Source organism: Carcharhinus amblyrhynchos, chromosome 2 (genome assembly GCF_965287045.1).
Source record: "Carcharhinus amblyrhynchos chromosome 2, sCarAmb.v2.hapA, whole genome shotgun sequence".
NCBI classification, from domain to species: domain Eukaryota; kingdom Metazoa; phylum Chordata; class Chondrichthyes; order Carcharhiniformes; family Carcharhinidae; genus Carcharhinus; species Carcharhinus amblyrhynchos.
The window spans coordinates 116535892-116556790 of record NC_137325.1 but is presented as its reverse complement, the minus strand read 5'-3'; the positions used below and the strand labels follow the sequence as shown (position 1 = coordinate 116556790).

General features: G+C 41.0%; 1 protein-coding gene across 2 annotated transcripts in view; it reads left to right on the top strand.

Annotated features, from left to right (window-relative positions):
• Positions 1-20899, top strand: part of odad2 (outer dynein arm docking complex subunit 2) — a 271432-nt gene that overhangs the window by 211577 nt on the left and 38956 nt on the right. For both annotated transcript variants that reach the window (XM_080217382.1, XM_080217373.1), the window contains 3 exons: positions 1211-1325; positions 17519-17707; positions 19985-20206. In XM_080217382.1, the coding sequence (XP_080073508.1) occupies positions 1211-1325; positions 17519-17707; positions 19985-20206 (526 nt within the window). The remainder of the gene's footprint in view (positions 1-1210; positions 1326-17518; positions 17708-19984; positions 20207-20899) is intronic.

Below are 20899 nucleotides of genomic sequence, written 5' to 3'. Positions count from 1 at the left end.
GGGTCGGATCTTAAACAATGACAAGACAGAGTACAGGAATCAGATCAAGAATCTGGTGAACTTGTGCAATAATCTCTCCCTCAGTGTCAACAAAACAAAGGAGGTTATCATCAATTTCAGGAAGTGTAGAGGAGAACATGCCCCTGTCTACATCAACGGGGATGAAGTAGAAAGAGTTGAGAGCTTCAACTTTTTAGGTGTCCAGATCACCAACAACCTGTCCTGGTCCCCCCCATGCCGATACTATAGTTAAGAAAGCCCACCAATGCCTCTACTTTCTGAGAAGACTAAAGAAATTTGGCACGTCAGCTATGACTTTCACCAACCTTTACAGATGCACCACAGAAAGCATTCTTTCTGATTATATCAGAGCTTGGTATGGCTCCTGCTCTGCCCAAGGCCACAAGAAACTACAAAAGGTCATGAATGTAGCCCAATCCATCACGCAAATCAACCTCCCATCCATTGACTCTGTCTACATTTCCCGCTGCCTCGGCAAAGCAGCCAGCATAATTAAGGACCCCCGCATCCCAGACATTCTCTCTTCCACCTTCTTCCTTCAGGAAAAAGATACAAAAGTCTGACATCACGTACCAACCAGCTCAAAAACAGCTTCTTCCCTGCTGCTGTCAGACTTTTGAATGGACTTACCTTTCATTAAGTTGATCTTTCTCTACACCCTAGCTATGACTGTAACACTACATTCTGCACTGTCTCATTTCTTTCTCTATGAATGATATGCTTTGCCTATATAGCGCGCAATAAACAATACTTTTCACTGTATATTAATACATGTGACAATAATAAATCAAATCAAAATCAATTCAAATCAAATATATGTCATTCCAATGCCACTGAAAGTGTACCTCTGTGGAAATGGCCAACTTTAGGATTCGGCATTCATGTTTGTCAGTGGTGCAATCAAGTCTCATTTCCATAATCTTTTTGAAAATAGGAAATAGCCTAAAGTTGTATTACAGTACCTAATAGTTTGGCTTTTCAACTTCTGGCAACAATGGATGCTAAGGAACTAATTTTCATCTTCATCATATGATAATCTGATAGAGTAATTGTCAACCTATTATATAGCACCAAACAGACTATCATTTTATTTAAAATGAAAATTCATAAAGTTCTATTGCCACTGCCAGATTACCAAATGGCAAGAATATTTTCAAAGTTATGGAAAAGAACATCTTTTTTCCAACAGGATAATTGAATCTCTAGATGGAGTTCGATTGTTATGGTCTTTACTCAAAAAGCAAAATCCAGACATTCAAGCAAGTGCAGCTTGGGCTCTCTGTCCTTGTATTGAAAATGCCAAGGTGAGTTTATTGCTGGTTTTAAATTCTTTAAGGGCAGAACATTTTCCATAAAATGTCTGCTTATTACACTGTTAGTTAATACCACAAAACAGAAAAACAAATGCAGCAGAGGAAGATACATTAAGATTTCTTATTAGTTTAATGGGCAGAAAATTCAACCTAATCTGAGACATATAACTGGGAAGTAGTGAAATGATCACCTTAGGCAGCCGAAGTTGAAAGTTTCAATCAATGTGCTGCAAATCCAAGTTTATGGCAGATATTGATGGGACAGGTATACATTCATATACAATAAGGTTTTCTTTGAAATTAGTAATTTTCAAAGGAACACAGACACTGAATTTTAATGTGTTTAGAAGCTCATTTAAATGATAATTTCTATCAGCTAGTAATATAACCAACAAACATTTACAATGCTGAATAAATGAAAAGGGAGAAAAATATTTATTGTCAAAGGCGTAAGAGGTAAGAGCAGGAATAGTTCATTTGTCCCCTCAAACCTGTTCTACCACTGAGTAAGATCATGGCCGATCTTCTATCTCAGCTACACTTCCCCACACTATCATTGGTTCCCTTAGGATCCAAAATCCTGTCAATCTCTGATTTAAATATACTCAATGACTGAACTTCGAGAGCAACCTGAGGCGGCGAATTCCAAAGCTTTTCAACCAATGTGAATAAATTTCTCCTATCTAAATGGCCAACTCTGAATCTGAGACTATGACACTTAATCTGAAACTCTTCAGCCAGGGTAAACGTGCTACCAAGCATTCCCTGTAAAGCCCTTAATAATTTTATATGTTCTGATTGGATCACATCTCATTCTTTTAAATTCTACAGAATAAAGGCCTAGACCACTCAATCTCTCCTCATGGGATAATCCCATCATCTCAGGAATCAGTCTAGTGAACTTTAGTTGCACTCCCTCTAGGCAAGCATAATCTTCCTTAGGTAAGAAGAACAAGACTGTACATAGTACTTCAGGAGTGGTATGACCAAGACCCTATAAAATTTTAGTAAGATTTATTTAATATAATCTTCCAATCTTTTTGTAGTAAAGGCTAGCATACTATTTGCTTTCCTAATTGCTTGCTGTATCTGCATGTTAACTTACAGCGATCCCACAGCTAAGTAAAATTATGACTGATAAATTTTATAAAGGAATAAAATGTGGTAACATTGAAAATACAGTCAATTTGAAATGATGTATCACAGTTTTAATTATAATTTATTGTGCCTTGTTATCATTTACAATTTTCTGTATGTAATGTGATTGCCCAAAGTGAAAACATGTGGGAGCAATTGCTGTAACTAATATGAATCTATATATAAAAGTTTCCCAGACACTTCGTTCCAGCAGGCAGTCTGATCACAAAGGCCAGGTGTTTCACTTTGGGTTCGCAGACAGAAGGGTGTGACTGGAAGAGAAGCTGGTATGGAATAGAGAAGTTTCAACTCTTGTTGATGTCCAACAGGCTCAAGATTCTTGCAACCTACGTAGACAAGAACAGGAACTGCAAGGAGGAAGCACAAATTAACAATAGCACCATGGTACATGGCCATTCAAGCCGGGGAGCAAAGAGGAATGTAGTTGTAGTTGGATAAAGTTTAGTTAGGGGGATAGACAGTGTTCCCTGTAGCTGAGAGTGAGAATCCTGAAGGCTATGTTGCCTGTCCAGTGCCAGGGTGAAGGACATCTCCTCAGAGCTGGCAAGGAGCTTGGAGTAGCAGGAAAGGATGCAATGGTAAAAGCAAAATACTTTGGATACTGGAATCTGAAACAAAAACAGAAAATGCTGGAAAATCTCAGCAGATCTGATGGCATCTGTGGGGAGAGAATAGAGCCAATGTTTCAAGTCTAGATGACCTTTTTCAGGCTCTGGTTGTGGATCACTGTAAGATTTGGGATTTGTGAGTCAGAATACCCAAAATAGGCGGTCAAGAATTCATAAGTGATTTTAAGATAATTTATTAAGAAGCAACAGTTTAGATACGATACATTAGAACCAGGAGGAGGAACATAGAACATAGAACATTACAGCGCAGAACAGGCCCTTGGGCCCACAATGTTGCGCCGACCAGTCTTATTTTTAAAAAAAAACATTGACCCACTAATCTAAACCAATCCCTTTTCGTCCATAAACCTATCCACCAATCTCTTAAACGCCCCCAAACTAGGCGCATTTACAACTGCAGCAGGCAGGGCATTCCAGTCCCTCACCACCCTCTGGGTAAAGAACCTGCCCCTGACATCCGTCCTATAACTACCCCCCCTTAATTTAAAGCCATGCCCCCTCGTGCTAGATTTCTCCATCCGAGGAAACAGGCTATCACCATCCACCCTATCTAAACCTCTAATCATCTTATATGTTTCTATAAGATCCCCTCTTAGCCGCCTTCTTTCCAGTGAAAACAACCCCAAATCCCTCAGTCTCTCCTCATAGGACCTCCCCTGCATACCAGGCAACATCCTGGTAAACCTCCTCTGCACCCTCTCCAAAGCCTCCACATCCTTCCTGTAATGTGGGGACCAGAACTGCACACAGTACTCCAAGTGCGGCCGCACCAGAGTTGTGTACAGTTGCAACATGACGCTGCGACTCCTAAATTCAATCCCCCTACCAATAAACGCCAAGACACCGTACGCCTTCTTAACAACCTTATCTACTTGATTCCCAACTTTCAGGGATCTATGTACACATACACCTAGATCCCTCTGCTCCTCCACTCTATTCAAAGTCCTCCCGTTAGCCCTATACTCAACACATCTGTTATTCCTACCGAAATGGATTACCTCATACTTCTCCGCATTAAACTCCATCCGCCACCTCGCAGCCCAGCTCTGCAACCTGTCCAAGTCACCCTGCAAACTTCGACACCCTTCCTCACAATCTACCACACCTCCGACTTTGGTGTCATCAGCAAACTTACTAATCCACCCAACTATACCCTCATCCAGATCATTAATAAAGATTACAAACAGCAGTGGCCCCAAAACAGATCCCTGAGGCACACCACTCGTAACCGAACTCCATGATGAATAATTACCATCAACCACCACCCTCTGTCTCCTATCTGCTAACCAATTCCTGATCCAAGTACCTAAATTACCACCAATCCCATACATCTGCATTTTCTGCAGAAGCATACCATGGTGAACTTTATCAAACGCCTTACTAAAATCCATATATACCACATCTACTGCCTTACCCCTATCCACCTCTTTGGTCACCTTCTCAAAGAACTCAATAAGGTTAGTAAGGCACGACCTTCCCGCTACAAAACCATGCTGACTATCACTAATCAATTCATAGGAGTAGGTCATTTGGCCCTTAAGCCTGCTCTGCCACTCAGTAAGATCATGGCTGATCTTTTCGTGGACTCAGCTCCACTTACCCACTTATCTGCCCACTCACCATAACCTTTAATTCCTTTACTGTTCAAAAATCCATCTACCTTCGTCTTAAAGACATCCAACAAGGTAGTTTCAACTGATTCACTGGGCAGGGAATTCCACAGATTCATAACCCTTTAGGTGAAAAAGCTCCTCCTCAACTCAGTCCTAAATCTGCTCCCCCTTATTTTGTGGCTATGCCCCCTAGTCTAATTTCACCCACCAGTGAAAGCAACCTCCCTGCTTATATCTTATCTGTTCCCTTCATGAATTTAAATGTTTCTATAAGATCTTCCCTCATTCTTCTATATTCCAGTGAGTGTAATCACAGTCTTCTCAATCTCTCCTCATAAGCCAACCCTCTCAACTCCAGAATCAACCTAGTGAATCTCCTCTGCAACCCCTCCAGTGCCAGTACATTCTTTCTCAAGTAAGAAGACCAAAACTGTATACAGTATTGCAGATGTGACCTCACAAGCCCCATATACAGCTGCATCATAATCTCCCTATTTTTAAAATCCATCTCTCTAGCAATGAAGGATTAAATTCGATTTGCCACCTTAATTACCTGCAGCATCTGCAAACCAACATTTTGCAATTCATGCACAAGGACACCCAGGTCCCTTTGCACAGCAGCATGCTGCAATTTTTTACCATTTAATTAATAGTCCATTTTGCTGTTATGCCTGCCATAATGGATGACCTCAAACTTACCAACATTGTACTCCATCTGCCAGACCCTTGCCCACTCACTTAAACTATATACATCACTCTAATATATTACTTATAACACCATGCACCTTTATCTTTTGCAGCAGCCTTTTGTGCAGCATTTTGTTGTACACCTTCTAAAAATCCAGATAAGCCATATCCACTGGTTTCCTGTTGTCCATCACGCTCATAATGTCCTGATGGAAACATATTTTAGTGAGGAGCTGAAGAAAATCAGCATTAGTAGAGAAATGGTTTTGGGGAAATTGATGGGATTGAAGGTGGATGAATCTCCAGGTCCTGATAATCTTCATTCCAGAGTACTTAAGGAAGTGGCCCTGGAAATCATAGATCCATTCGTGGTTATTTTCCAAAATTCTTTGGACCCTGGAATAGTTCCTACAGATTGGAGGATAGCTAATATTAGCCCGCTATTCAAAAAGGGAGGTAGAGAGAAAACAGATAACTATAGACCAGTGAACCTAACATCGATACTTGGGAAGTTGCGAGAGTCTATTGTTAAAGATTTCATAACTCAGCATTTGGAAGGCAGTGGTATAATCAAACAAAGTGAGCATGGATTTCAAAATGGAAACCGTGCTTGACGAATCTATTGGAATTTTTTGAGGATGTAACCAAGGAGAACAAGTGAATATGGTTTATTTAGACTTTCAGAAGACTTTCAACAAGGTCTCACATAACAAACTACTATGTAATGTTAAAGCACATGGGATTGCAGGTAATGTCTTGAGATGGATAGAAAGCTGGTTAGCAGATAGGAAGCAAAGAGTTGGCATAAATGGGCCTTTTTCTGATTAGCAGTCAGTGACTGGTGGGGCACCACAGGGATCGGTGCTAGGACCCTTTGGACAGTGCTAGCCTGGTAGCGCAAGCCTGGCATTCTGGCAGTCCCCACTGGGCATTGGGCAGTGCCAAAGCAGCGGGGCCAGGGGGCAGGACCGACAGAGGGGCGTAGGGCCAGAAAGGGGCAGGCAGTGGTGATGGAATCACTGCGCACTCTGCATAGCAATCGGTGGGGGGAGGAACGGGGGACCGTAGCACACTCTGTAGAAAGACTGGTGGGGGGAGGGTGGAGCAATCCACACTCTCTGCACTGTAATTGATGGGCAGAGGGAGAGGAGGACCACCACTGCTCTACAACGACAATTGGTGAGGGAAGATAGAGTGGCAATTATTCCAGTTTTGGGGAGATAGTAGTCTTCTGGATGGGGGGGTGGGGTGTCGTGAACAGCCAGTGAGCTCTAGCGTGGGGGAAAGCTGGTGGGCCACAGAGACTGGCTGGCTATAGCAACAGAGCTAATGACAAGTCTATGCTGCTCTCAGCACGGAGATTTGCATATGCGCAATGGCACCCTCTGCTGCTAAATGCCAGCTTTCGAGCGATTTAGGCCAGAGGGATTGTGATGGAAGAACCAGCTGTAAAAACTTGCAAATGACAGTATTCAACACTTTTGCGGCCATAAAGTACAGCACTGAGAGAGAGAAGTCTGCAGCCAGTTGATCAAAGCAGCCATTGTTAAAGGTTTTCAAGCCTAACAGCATTACAACAGGAACGCAACAAAACCAGCAGACTCAGGTGATCTTCAAATGAATAACAACAGCTTCTTGAATTTCAGCAACTTCTTAAAGCTGAATCTTTACATTTACAATTTTTTTAACCATGGGTCAGAAATCCACTCTTCCAGATCAATTAGGACATAACTGGAGATTTTGGAGAAAAAGATTCCTTACACACAAGATTGTTTCAGGTCTGGATAAAAAGGCAAAATTGCGACAAGTTAATGCTTTGCTTTACTCAATCAGCCTAATAGCGGAAGGAATTATTTCGCAGATACACAATAGAAAGCATTTTTTATGGTTGTATCACAGCTTGGTATGGCTCCTGTTCTGTCCAAGCCACAAGAAACTACAAAGAGTTGTGAACATAGCTCAGTCCATCATGCAAACCAGACTCACATCCATTGACTCTGTCTACACTTCCTGCTGCCTTGGAAAAGCAGCCAGCATAATTAAGGACTCCACATATCCCAAACATACTCTTTTTCACCTTCCTCTGTCGGGAAAAGGATACAAAAGTCTGAAGTCACATACCAACTGTCTCAAGAACAGCTTCATCCTTGCTGGCATCAGACTTTTGAATAGACCTACCTCATATTAAGTTGATCTTTCTCTACACCCTAGCTGACTGTAACACTACATTCTGCACTCTGTCTTTTCCTTCTCTATGTATGGTATGCTTTGTCTGTATAGCACACAAGAAATAATACTTTCCATTGTATACTAATACATGTGATAATAATAAATCAAATCAAATTATTGTAGGCAAAGTATCAAAAATCATCTGCTACAGAAGTACTAAAATCATTTGATGTTGGTCTTAATGTAAGAAGTAGCAAAATCCTTGAAAGCGATTAATAATGTGACAAGCAGCCAGGAGAACCTGTTGACTAATTCCCCAAAGTCTATGCAGGATGCCGGAATATTGTGATGATGGAGATCTAAAATGTGAACTTATCAAGAATGGAATAGTTGTTAGGGGTAGCTGACAATGCACTCACAGACATGTTACAAGGAAAGAAAAATCTAACTCTCAAGAAAGTAATCCAGATTGTTAGGCAGTCTGAACTGCGCATGCAACATCGATCCATTTTAGGAGGGTAAGGTAAACTGTGGTACAAAAGAAATTTCACAGTCCTGTTAGTTAAACAGGGAAGATACAGGGACACTCCAGGCCAAAGGAAGTAATACCTTAACTGACCAGTAGTACACCATGCCAGCACCATGGAGCAAAGCACAAGTGAGGTCAATGTCCTGTAATTACAGCTCAATGTTTTCAATGTGACAGAATGACAGACTTTGACAAACTGTGCAAGGCCAAAACATCTAAACGCACGTAGGTCAATACTGCACATCAAGAGCACACAAAACTGGCAAAGTCCTCCTAGCATTTTCTGTTTTTGTTTCAGATTTGCAGCATCTGCAGCATTTTGTTTTTCACAGCCATGCTTCTTGAATGGGGTCACAAATCTTGGATTTTCATTTTGGAATGTGGATATTTCAGTTAATGCTTATCTCCCTGACTTTAGATGGGACACAGGATCAAGTGGGTGGATGAGGGAAATGCATTTGATGCAGTTTATGTAAATTTTAGCTAAGCCTTTGACAAATTGCCACATGGGAGACAGATTGAAAAGGTTGAAGCATATGGAATTCTCTTAATTCTTCAATAACTTTTAATTAGATTAAAAATGTTTTTAAATGAAGTACCAAAAATTGAATATTAGTTTATTTTCAAGAGTATAGAGCATTACATTTTTGCATTATGGAAATAGTGATATGATTGTCCTGTTGGAAAGTATATTTTTGGTCATAGCAAACTGAAATTAGCAAGATGGTAATACAAGGGTTTAAAAAGCTTTACCAGAAACTGCACCACTTTTGTCAATCTTAAACATATTTCTGGGGAGAGGATGGTACTCAAAATAAAATTGATTAAGTTTGACATTATTTGGAAATTACAGTAACAATTATCTATATTTGTAATACATGCATTTTGCATGACTTATGGCAGAGAAGTATTGGACAAAGTAGAACATATCATTGCTCTGTGTATATTAGAGAAATTTGATATTTCTTTTTGCAGAAGTTATTTAGATAATTGGCATGTGGTTTCTGTTAGCATTTGTGCTGTGGCTTTGCTACAAAATTCTGTTTGGATCATGGGAAGAATATAAGCAAATATTGTAAATTAGATTTTTCTGCTGTGCTACATATGTGAATCATGAGGACCTTGAGAACATTTTATATGGTGAATGCCACACTCAGAGAATCAATATGTTGTCCATTTATCTTTATTTGTCTTTGTTCTACCTAAGGAATCAAAGATTTTGTGTTACAAATATGCCTCAACTCCACAGAATCAGTCATTTTCTGTTCAGTGGATTTAGTCTTGATGATATCCAGTTCTGAGGAATTACCCATGCAGCTGAAAACTATACAATAGTTCATAAACGACCTCACTTCTGACCTTATGATGGAAAGGAAGCCTTTGATGAATCAACTAAAGATATTTAGATCAGGAAGCATTACTAAGAAATGCAGCAATGTGCTGGGATTGAAAACATTGGACTTCAAAAACAAGAAACATTTTCATTTGTTCAAGGTCTGTTTCCAACCACTGGCGAGTTCTCCATTGAACTCCATTGACTTCAATTTTACCAGGGCTCTTTGATGCCCCATGTGGTCAAAAGCTGCCATGATGTTGACATTAGCTACTCTCACTCCATGAGCAGGTTTGCCATGCACATGTGTGATCAGCTATTCTTCTGATTTGCTGTGAGAAATAAAACAAAATAATGGTCCAATCTTTCACCCAGAGTTGGAACCTGTGTCTGATGCTGATCAGATGGAAAACTACCCACTTACCTGCATACATTGAAAAGGATCTGACTCGGATTAGTGATCCAGAAGAGCTCCTTCAGTGCAAGAATCCTCACATAGAGCCGTGAAGAGAATCAGTGCCAAAGCCATGCCCCTTTTTGCAGCATGATTTGCCAAATTCTGATAAGTGGTTTAAGCTTTTCAGTGGGTTTTTGTGAATGGTTCAGTGGGCAAGCGGGTAGGATGGTAGGTAGAAACATAGAAACAGTACAGCACACTACAGGCCCTTTGCCCCTCAGTGTTGCGCTGAGCTATGTCCAAAGCCAAGATCAGGCTACCCCACTCCTGTCATTCTGGCCTGCTTCATGTGCCTATCCAATAACCACTTGTAAGTTCCTAAAGTGTCTGACTCCACTATCACAGCATAAGAACATAAGAAATAGGAGCAGGAGTAGGCCATCTAGCCCTTCGAGCCTGCCCCGCCATTCAATAAGATCATGGCTGATCTGTCGTGTCTCAGTTCCACATTCCCGCCCTCTCCCCATAACCCTTAATCCCCTCGCTTATCAAAAACCCATCAACCCGCGTCTTAAAAATATTTAGCGAGGCAGCCTCCACCACCTCAACGGGCAGAGAATTCCAGAGATTCACCACCCTTTGAGTGAAGAAGTTCCTCCTCAACTCCGTTCTAAACCGCCCCCCCTTTATCTTGAGGCTGTGCCCCCTAGTCTTACTGCCCTTTCTGAGCGGGAAAAGCCTCTCCACCTCTGTCCTATCCATCCCATTCATCATCTTATACGTCTCAATGAGATCTCCCCTCATTCTTCTAAACTCTAACGAGCACAAGCCTAGTTTATTCAGCCTCTCCTCATAGCTCAACCCCCTCAACTCCGGTATCAGCCTAGTAAACCTCCTCTGCACTCCCTCCAAGGCCAAAATATCCTTGCGTAAGTACGGCGACCAAAACTGCACACAGTACTCCAGCTGCGGCCTCACCAATGCCCTATACAGCCGCAGCAAGACCTCCCTATTATATTCAATCCCCCTCGCTATGAAGGCCAGCATCCCATTAGCCTTCCTGACCACCTGCTGCACCTGCAAGCTGGGTTTTTGTGACTCATGCACAAGGACCCAGTGTATTCCACATCCAATTACTCTCCTGAGTGAAGAATCTACCTCGGACATCCTTCCTATATCCCCCAACATGGACCTTATAGTTATGTCCCCTAGAAACAGCTACATCCACCCGAGGAAATAGTCACTGCACGTCCGTTCTATCTAACCCCTCATCATCTTATTAACCTCTATTAAGTTGCCTCTCATCCTCCTCTGCTCTGAAGAGAAAAGCCCCAGCTCCCTCAACCTTTCCTCATAAGATCTACCCTCCAAACCAGGCAGCATCCTGGTAAATCTCCTCTGCACTCTCTTCAATGCTTCCACGTCCTTCTTATAGTGAGGTGACCAGAACTGAACACAATATTCCACGCACTTAGCCTATCCACATCTCTTTGCAGACTTTCTGTGTCCTTCACGCAGTTTGCTTTCTCACTCATCTTTGTGTCATCCGCAAACTTTGTAAGCCAGTACTTGGTCCCGTCCTCCAGATCGCCTATGTATATGGTAAACAGTTGAGGCCCCAGCACCGAACCCTGCTGCACGCCACAAGTCACCAACTGCCAACTGGAAAAGTACCCATTTATTCCAACTCTCTGCTTTTTGTTAGATAGCCAATCCTCAATCCACGCTAACACTTTACCCCCAACTCCATGTACCTTAATCTTATATGGCAACCTTTTGTGAGGCACCTTATCAAATGCCTTCTGGAAATCTAAAAACACTATATCCACCGGTTCCCTCTGTCAACCGCACTCATTACATCTTCATAAAAATCCAGTAAATTTGTGTTACATGACTTTCCCTTCATGAATCCATGCTGCATCTGCTTGATTGAACCATTCTTTTCCAGATGTCCTGCTATTTCTTCCTTAATGATAGATTCTAGCATTTTCCCAACTACGGATGTTAAGCTAACCGGCCTGTAGTTACCCACCTTTTGTCTACCTCCTTTTTTAAACAGTGGCATTACATTAGCTGTTTTCCAATCAGCTGGCACCTCCCCAGAGTCCAGCGAATTTTGATAAATTACAAAAGTAATAGCATCTGCTACTACTTCTGCCGTTTCTTTTAGTACCCTAGGGTGCATTTCATCCGAACCCGGGGACTTGTCTACTTTTAGTCCCATTAGCCTACCCAGCACTACCTCTTTTGTAATAGTTTTAAGGTCCTCACCCCCTACAGTCCCATGACCATCAATTATCAGTATGCTATTTGTGTCTTCCACTGTGCAGACCAACACAAAAAACTTGTTTAAGGCCTCAGCCATTTCCTCGTTTCCCATTATTAAATCCCCCTTCTCATCGTCTAAGGGTCCAACATTTACTTTAGCCACTCTTTTCCATTTTATATATTTGTAAAAACTTTTACTATCAGTTTTTATATTTTTTGCTAGTTTAGTTTCATAATCTATCTTTCCTTTATTGCTTTCCTAGTAGTTCTTTGTTGTTTTTTAAAGCTTTCCCAATCTTCTAGTTCCCCACGAATTTTGGCCACTCTGTATGCATTGCTTTTTAATTTGATACTCTCCTTTATTTTCTTAGTTATCCATGGCTGGTTATCCCTTTTCTTACATTCCTTCTTTTTCACTGGAATACATTTTTGCTGAGTATTGAGAAAAACCTCCTTAAAAATCCTCCACTGTTCCTCAGCTGTCCTACCAACTAGTCTGCACTCCCAGTCTACATTAGCCAACTCCACCCTCATCCTATCGTGCTCCCCTTTGTTCAAGCAGAGGACACTGGTTTGGGACCTCCATCTGTATTAGAAATTCTTTCTCACCCTCCATCTGTATTTGAAATTCAACCATATTGTGATCACTCATTACAAGAGGATCCCTCACAAGAAGATCATTAATTTTACCTGTCTCATTACACAGGACCAGATCCAAGATAGCTCGCTCCCTCATAGGTTCTGTAACATGCAGTTCGAGGAAACTATCTCGACAGCATTCTAAGAACTCTTCCTCAAGTCCACCACGTCCGACTTGAGTTGACCAATCAATGTGTAGGTTAAAATCCCCCATGATTATTACTGTTCTGTTTTTACATGCATCTGTTATTTGCTTGTTTATAGCCCAACCCACCTCAAAATTATTATTTGGGGGCCTATAGACCACGCCCACCAGTGACTTTTTCCCCTTATTATTCCTTATCTCCACCCACATTGATTCCACATTTTGCTCCTTAGAGCCTATGTCGTCTCTCACTACCGCCCTGAAGTTATCCTTAATTAACAGAGCTACTCCGCCTCCTTTTCCTTCCTGTCTATCCTTCCAAAATGTCTGATACCCCTGGATATTCAGTTCCCAGTCCTGGTCACTCTGCAACACATTTATGTAATGGCCACTAGATCATACCCATTTGTGCTGATTTGTGCCATCAACTCATTCACTTTGTTTCAAATGCTACGTGCATTCAGGTAAAGTGTCTTTATGTTAGCCTTTATTATCTGGACCCGATTTGTTAGTGCATTCCTTTGTTTGCATGCTCTGTCCCTTCCTGTCGCAGACTGGTTATCCTTCCCCAGACCATCTTCCTGCACTGTGTTGACCACCTTCCTTCTCATGCTTGTCACCTTTTATAATCTGCCTGAGGCTATATTCCTGCCACCATCTGTATTCTCTGTCCTATTACATGGTCTGGAAATGTTACTAACCTCTCCTGAGCCCTTGACTCCTTTAACTAGTTGAAATGCCTCATCATTACCCTGTACTCGTACGCTCTCCTTTACCTTTGATTTTGTAATTCTCCACTGAACCCTCCCCTCCACTATTTAGTTTAAAGCCCTATCTTATCCAATCGGACAAATTTCCTTCTATTCCACACCTCCTTACCTTCTTCATGAGCCTACTATGGGGAACCTTATCAAACGAATAGGGTGAATAGGGTGAGTGAATTTCTCAGGGGGTAGTCAGGTAGAGTCAAAGGGGGTCCCAAGGTCAGTGTCTAGTCAGATCCGGGGTTCAGTAGGTGGAATAGTTTAGTAGGGGGCGTCAGGTTGGGTCAGGGGAGTTGGGGGGGGTTGAGGAGGTTTTGGATGGTAGGAGCTCGTCAGGTTAGGTTGGGGGGGTGCATCAGGGGATGTAGTTAGGAGGGTGAGGAGGCAGTTGGAGGTCTAAGTTGTATCATTACACAGGATTTAGACTAGGATTTTTGTGTTTAACGTTTGCTGGGTAACTGGATAAATAAGCCAGAACTGTCTGAAATCTCTGACTTTTACTCAGACTCAGAGGCTTTTTTTGAGAGTCTTGGAGAGCAGTGGAATCACCCATCAGAAATTTAAACTTGCCGGAAATTCCCATTAAGTCATTGGATCAGTATTTCCACATGGTCCTGAAGCACATCTTATCAGGTATGTCCGGTTCGGACAATTCTGAGACTGGAAAACCTAAGTTAATATGACAAAACACTAAGTACTGAATTTCCTCTCGAGCTGTAGGGAGTTCAAAGAGGTGAAGAGCAAGAATTTTCACTCATAAGCCATGTGCTCCATAAGTATCATCAAATCTACAGGATAAGCAAATTTACATTTTCACCATGTACTCAACTCCCAAGTAAAGCAGGAAATAAATCACTAGGGAGGGAAAGAGAGGCAGACAGGAAACTGCTGAGTTTAAGCCTGCAGCAACAAGTTTCTTCTATCTTTCTAGTGATTTTTTTTCCTGCCTTACTCATAGGATGAGTTCCCATCCAGCCACTGATAAATATGTAAAATTATCTTTGAAGCATTTTCTTTGTGGTCCTCTGGAACTAAAGGCAGCGGATTTACAGTTCATGGGGCCCTGCACTCACCTTTATTTTTGAGGCCTGCCCCCACCAACTTCACGCCCCTCCTTACTTCAGCCAACCTCGCTCTACAGAACGCAAAGGTGCAAGCCACAGAAATATACAAATTGATCACTGCTTTTTAACTTATAAAAACACACCTGTAAGAGTAATTGCTGAATTGAAATCCAAGCTTACCTCTTTTTAGAATGACAATAAAGGTGGTCAGTGTTGTGATGTGAGTCTTGAGGAAAGCTAACTTGCTGATGAACAATGAGATAGAAGAATGTACCAATGACATCACTGTAGCACAGGCCAGTGGAGGACAGAATGAGCCAGTCCAGTGAAGGAGCAAATGCTCCAGTCAACAAGATCCATACACTTCCATTCAGTATATTTCGTAGGGTCTCATGCAGTTTCAAAAATAGAAGTTAACTACTTCCGCTCTCAAAATCAAAGAAGATATTGCTGCAAATTCACGTGAGTTGAGTGTTCAGTGAGTCCAAGTCCAATATTAATGACTGTTTGGCAGGATTCCATTCTTTGCCCTAAAGACCTTCTGAAGCCAGTCTTGAGAGTGATGGTGGTTAGAATTATCAGCTTGCGACCAGCTGCTGCCATTACAAAAGACCAGCAGTGTCCATTTTGAAGAACAGAATTTAAACGAGAATATAGAAGAGGAACAGATTTTTAGAATTATTTTTCTTCACCCTTGTTGGCATGGCAATTTAGATAGCTTTTTTACTACACTTTTCCTCTATAAAATCATCAATTACATCATCATAAGTAAAATCTTGTAAAGACACTCTCAGTCAGCAACACTGCTGAACTTGTCAAATGTTCCTGCCTCATTGTACTTCACAAATAAGTTTTAACTTTTTAATACACAAAGAACATTTACTGGAAGCATTTGTGACAGTTACTGCTAAAAATATCTTCAGAATGGTTTCCAAATTTGGAAAGATTGCCTGCAAACCATCACGTACAAGACTGTATAAATCAGCTGGTGATGTCAAAGCACAGAGCTCATCATTATTGATAAAATGAATGAATTGTTTCACTTCGCCTTTAAAAGGATTTATATCTTTGTTCTACCAGTAGAATTCACTTAATTTCTTACTGCAATGACTTTTAGCATTTTTCATCACCGCTTTTGTCAAAAAACATGCAAAATAAATCAACAGTTTTCTTCAGATTCACCTCTACTCTGCAATTGCTCCAGCACTGTGTCACAAATAACATTGACAGTCTTAACAATGATCATCTCTTTCCATTATAAAGTGATTTAATTGTCTCTAGTTTTATCGAAAAATAACTTCCTGCAACTTGTACCCTTCTCATCATTTCAGAAACCTATATTTCTTGTTAAATGTTAATCCCTCTGCTTCCACCAAACCTAAGTTTGCAATAATTTACAAAATAGTTGTCTCCAGACACTCAGAAGTATGAGATTGTAGCTGGGCAAAGCAAAGAAATCGCTCTACCGTTGTTGGTCAACATATCTTAAAATTAACGTTAATTGATCCACATGACTCATCATATTAGATCAACTATTATGGAATAGTACTTCTCACCTCTTACTTCATTAATGAATAGGTGTTTGACCTGCTCTGCTATTATAGTGATGAAGTCATCATAGGTTTGGTGCATTAAAAAGTTGATTTTCTTTGAGCCACAATATTGATAACTTTTCAAATGTTCTTTGAGAAGTTCATCAAATTCACTAAGATATACAAGGCAGGCTAAAAAAATTACCTCTTCAATTTGACAATGATGACTTATCATGTTCTCTTAGCGGTAGTCCCAAAGAAGACAACAGCTTGATTATGGCAATAACACGTCTCAGCATTTTCCTCCAACAAGAACACTCCTTTTCAAACTGAGTTGCTAACGCAGAATGAATTTTTCCAAATAATTTTCATCTTTGAACAAGCGCATATATAGTTTTAATATGAGAAAGTTTCATGATCAGCAAAATCTCTTGCAATATTTCTCTAACTAGAGTATCCACCAATGAATGTTTGTTTCCCTTTGCTAGAGCTAGGGAACAATTTGCAAACAGAACAGTAGACTGCCTTAGAGATTTCTGAGAAAATCAACCAACTTCTACGTTTGTCATGGGATTTATGAAGTCTCCTAATCTACTTCCAGCCTCCAACCGCAATTTAAAAATTTCCCATGTTACTTATGCTTTCTGGTTTATTTAGCATGAAATATTTTTTCATAGAATCACAGAACCTCTATATATGCAATTAAGGTGCTTTCCCTTGTTTGAGGCCATTACTGCAAGATTTGTATGTCACAGCCAACAACGTAAGATTTTAGGTTTTGAACCAAAAAATGGGTGGCACGATAGCACAGTGGTTAGCACTGTTGCTTCGTAGCACTAGGGTCCTGGGTTCAATTCCCAGCCTGGGTCACTGTCTGTGTGGAGTTTGCATGTTCTCCTCATGTCTGTGTGGGTTTCCTCTGGGTGCTCTGGTTTCCTCCCACAATCCAAAGATGTGCGGGCTAGGTTGATTGGCCATGCTAAGAAATGGCCCCTTAGTGTCCAAGGATGCATAGGCTAGAGGGATTAGTGGGTATAATATGTAGGGATATTGGGGTAGGGCTTGGGTGGGATTGTGTTCAGTGCAGACTCGATGGGCCGAAGGGCCTCTTTCTGCACTGTAGGGTTCTATGATTTCTATGTGTTCATCTAAATTTCTACCAACCGAGATGTTGTCTGATGACTTGGTTAGCCTGATTCACATATGCTGCTTTTCTAGCTCTCATCAGAATTTAATATTTTTTGCTTACATTCTTAGGAAGCTGGTGAAATGGTTCGCTCCTTTGTTGGTGGTCTGGAATTAATTGTTAATTTGCTAAAATCTGATGACATAGAGGTCCTGGCCAGTGTTTGTGCGGCTTTAGCCAAAATAGCCATGGATGAAGAAAACTTAGCTGTTATGACAGATCATGGAGTTGTCCCAATGTTGTCAAGTTTAACATACACAGTAAGTAAATATTCAACCAACAGGTCCATTCTAATATTTATACACCACCAAGACCTCCTCCCACCCTTCTTTATCTATTCCCATTAAAATATCCCTGTGTTCCTTTCTCCCTCATACGTTTATCTAGCTTCCCTTTAAATGCATCTTTGCTAACTACATCAACATTCCTCAGGGTAACAAGTTCCACATTTTAGCTACTCCGATGTGGGCCAGAATTTTACATTGCTTGGGTGAGCATGCCCCTGACCCAGAAGCATGTGAAATCAAGTGAGAAGATGTCAGATGTGAATCCCGATGTCATGCACCCTTGCGCGATAATTTGGTCAGCGAGTGTGCCTAGGAGTTGGAAGCGCATCTGCTGACAATCAAGCAGGCAAATTAGCCCATTAAGGAACTAATTGACTGCAATTTTATGTGGCCTGGATGCTTTTACGGTTGTCCAGCAGGCCAATTATGTTTTAGCTGCAGCCTCGATCCAGAGCAGGATAAAATGAACATTGAAATGACTGAGGTTTACGTTTGATTGTATTGCCATGAAATTCATTGCAGTGTTTCTCCACTTTATTACTGGGCAGCAGCTCCCAGAGACCGCTCCATAGCAGCTGTCCTCTGAGGGAGCACATTAGAAGTACAAGACCACATTCTCCCTTATCTCGGTATCCTCCCTCCCTCCTACCCACTCCCTGCCCTTTTCGCATTTTCATCCTGCCTGGTCCCCACCCTCACCCTGCCCACTCCAGCAGCATTAAGTTTTTCCCGGTACATGTTTCACACTAGCTGGCCATTAATGTGGACCATAAAGTATCTTTCCAAGCAGAGGAGCACTCTGCATACACAGTACACTGACAAAATAATGTCTGACTAAATGGTATGACTGAGCATGGCCCTGTGTACGCAGAGCTTCTTGGAATTGATTTCTAAGTTTCTCTTCTCCCTAGAAACTCCCTCAGAGTCTGGCTCTGTTCCTCCCCAGTGGCCGGCTCTCCTACCCCCACTCCCGAAGAGGCTGGTTCTGCCCCCTTCCCCCCCACCCCCGCAAAGACTGGCTCTGCTGCCCCCCTGCAGAGTCACTCCCTTCCCCACATGATTCAAGGCTGAGATAGACAGCCTTGAATAATAAGTAATTATTAATCATAAAAATCAGTAAGGGAATCAAGGGTTATGGAGATAAGGTGGGAAAGGGAAGTTTAGGATTACCATACCAGCTCAATCGTAATCTCATTAAATTGCAGAGCAAACTCGATGGGCCAAATAGCCTACTTCTGCTTTTACATCTTATTGTCTTAAACATTGTGAATGAGGCCCAAGTACTGATATTTGCAGTATCCCACTAATCACTGCTAATTATCCCCAATTCCCAAACATGTGCTTTGTTCTGAAAAGTATACAGATGCTTTAAGACCTTCCTTTGTCACCAGTTACTTCCAAACCTTTCTTTTCTGTAGAAAATAGATAATTTAACTTCTTTATTGACACAACTGTAGACACTACATCTGCACTGCAAAACTCAGAGAGATAGTCTATTGTTTAATGTTTTAACACTTTCATCTCTAACCTTCTAAAACAAATGATGTGGAGATGCTGGCGTTGGACTGGAGTAAACACAGTAAGGAGTCTGACAACACCAGGTTTAAGTCCAACTGATTTATTTGATAGTAAACTCGCAAGCTTTTGGGGTTTGCCCCTTTGTCAGGCGAATGGAGAGTTCTGGCCGAAAGCTTGCGAGTTTACTATCAAATAAATCGGTTGGACTCAAACCTGGTGTTGTCAGACTTCCTACTACTTCTAAAACAAACATAGGCCACCCTTTGAATTGCAATGACTCTAGGTTTGCTTACCAGCTTTTATCTTGCATTTAAAATTTCAATCCCCAAACTAAAAGTTACATACCTAAAACATATGAATTATTAAACCACATGTTCATAATATTATACAAAGCCCTAGTTACATTACCTCTGAATTACTACGAGCAGTTCTAAGCACCATATTTTGGGAAGGATGTATTACCCTTGGAAAGAGTGTAAAATGATGCCTGGAGTTCAAAGTTTAAGTTACGAAAAGCAAAGCTAAGAAGATTGCTTGAAACATGCCATTTTGTGAACTTTTATTTAGTGTCTCAGCTTCTGGTAAAATCAAAAAATGATTTTAATCGATAATTAAAGACTGTGAAATTGAATTTTGTATATATAAAATCATAGCAATTATAATTATTTGATATAGACATTACATTAATATTCCCAGTGATTAAATGACATGCTTGTTTTGTCCTTCTTACAGAAAGACGATATGCTTCGCGAACATTTAGCAGATGCTATTGCCTGCTGTTGTAAGTGGGGTAACAACAGGGTTGCCTTCGGATCAACTGGGGCTGTGGCCCCACTGGTTCATTATCTAAAATCAAAAAACCCCTTTGTGCATCGCGCTACAGCACAAGCCCTGTACCAGCTTTCATTTGATCCCAAAAACTGCATTACCATGCATGAAAATGGTGTGGTTAAGGTAAGTTCATACAATTCCCAAAAGTTACGAATAAATATATTTTATCCTTTACAGTGTTTTTTATTGCTTTATTTTGCATTTTTCCAGGCAGAGTAATTGGTAAATAGCAAATCTTAATATCTGAATATAAAAACATTTAGTCTTGGCAATCATCTAGGGAACATATTCTAAAACATAGATGATCTAGACCTCATTTTCTGTAGCTTGTCCAGCAGATTCCCTGGTGTGTTGAGGGGCGAGGATTATGAGATGCTGAGTTTTCTGAGATGAGAGAATGTCATAAAAATTACAAAATCGAAGCAGGCCTTTTGATCAACCAGGCTGTTTATCCTGCATATGAACAGTAATCCTAAACTGAAGTATACCCTTTGACCCATTTTCCTATTTTAACTTATTCTTAAATGATAGCATATACCTGAAATTCCCTTAGAGCTTTTTCTATACTGCCACTTTGAAAATGCAGAGGAAACCCTCTTTGCCTACACACCTGGAAACTTACGATAACAGAGGATAAACATTGGCCTAAACCATCCAGTGGGCAAAACAGCAAATTCGAGGTTTAAATCTGTGTTGTGCATTGGGAACCTACGGATGTCCTGGCACACATGCATTTTTTTAAATTGCCCTGGACATTTAAACTTCTGGTCGGTTGATTTGAACTGCCTGAGACCTTCTGTGAAGGTCTTTGACATT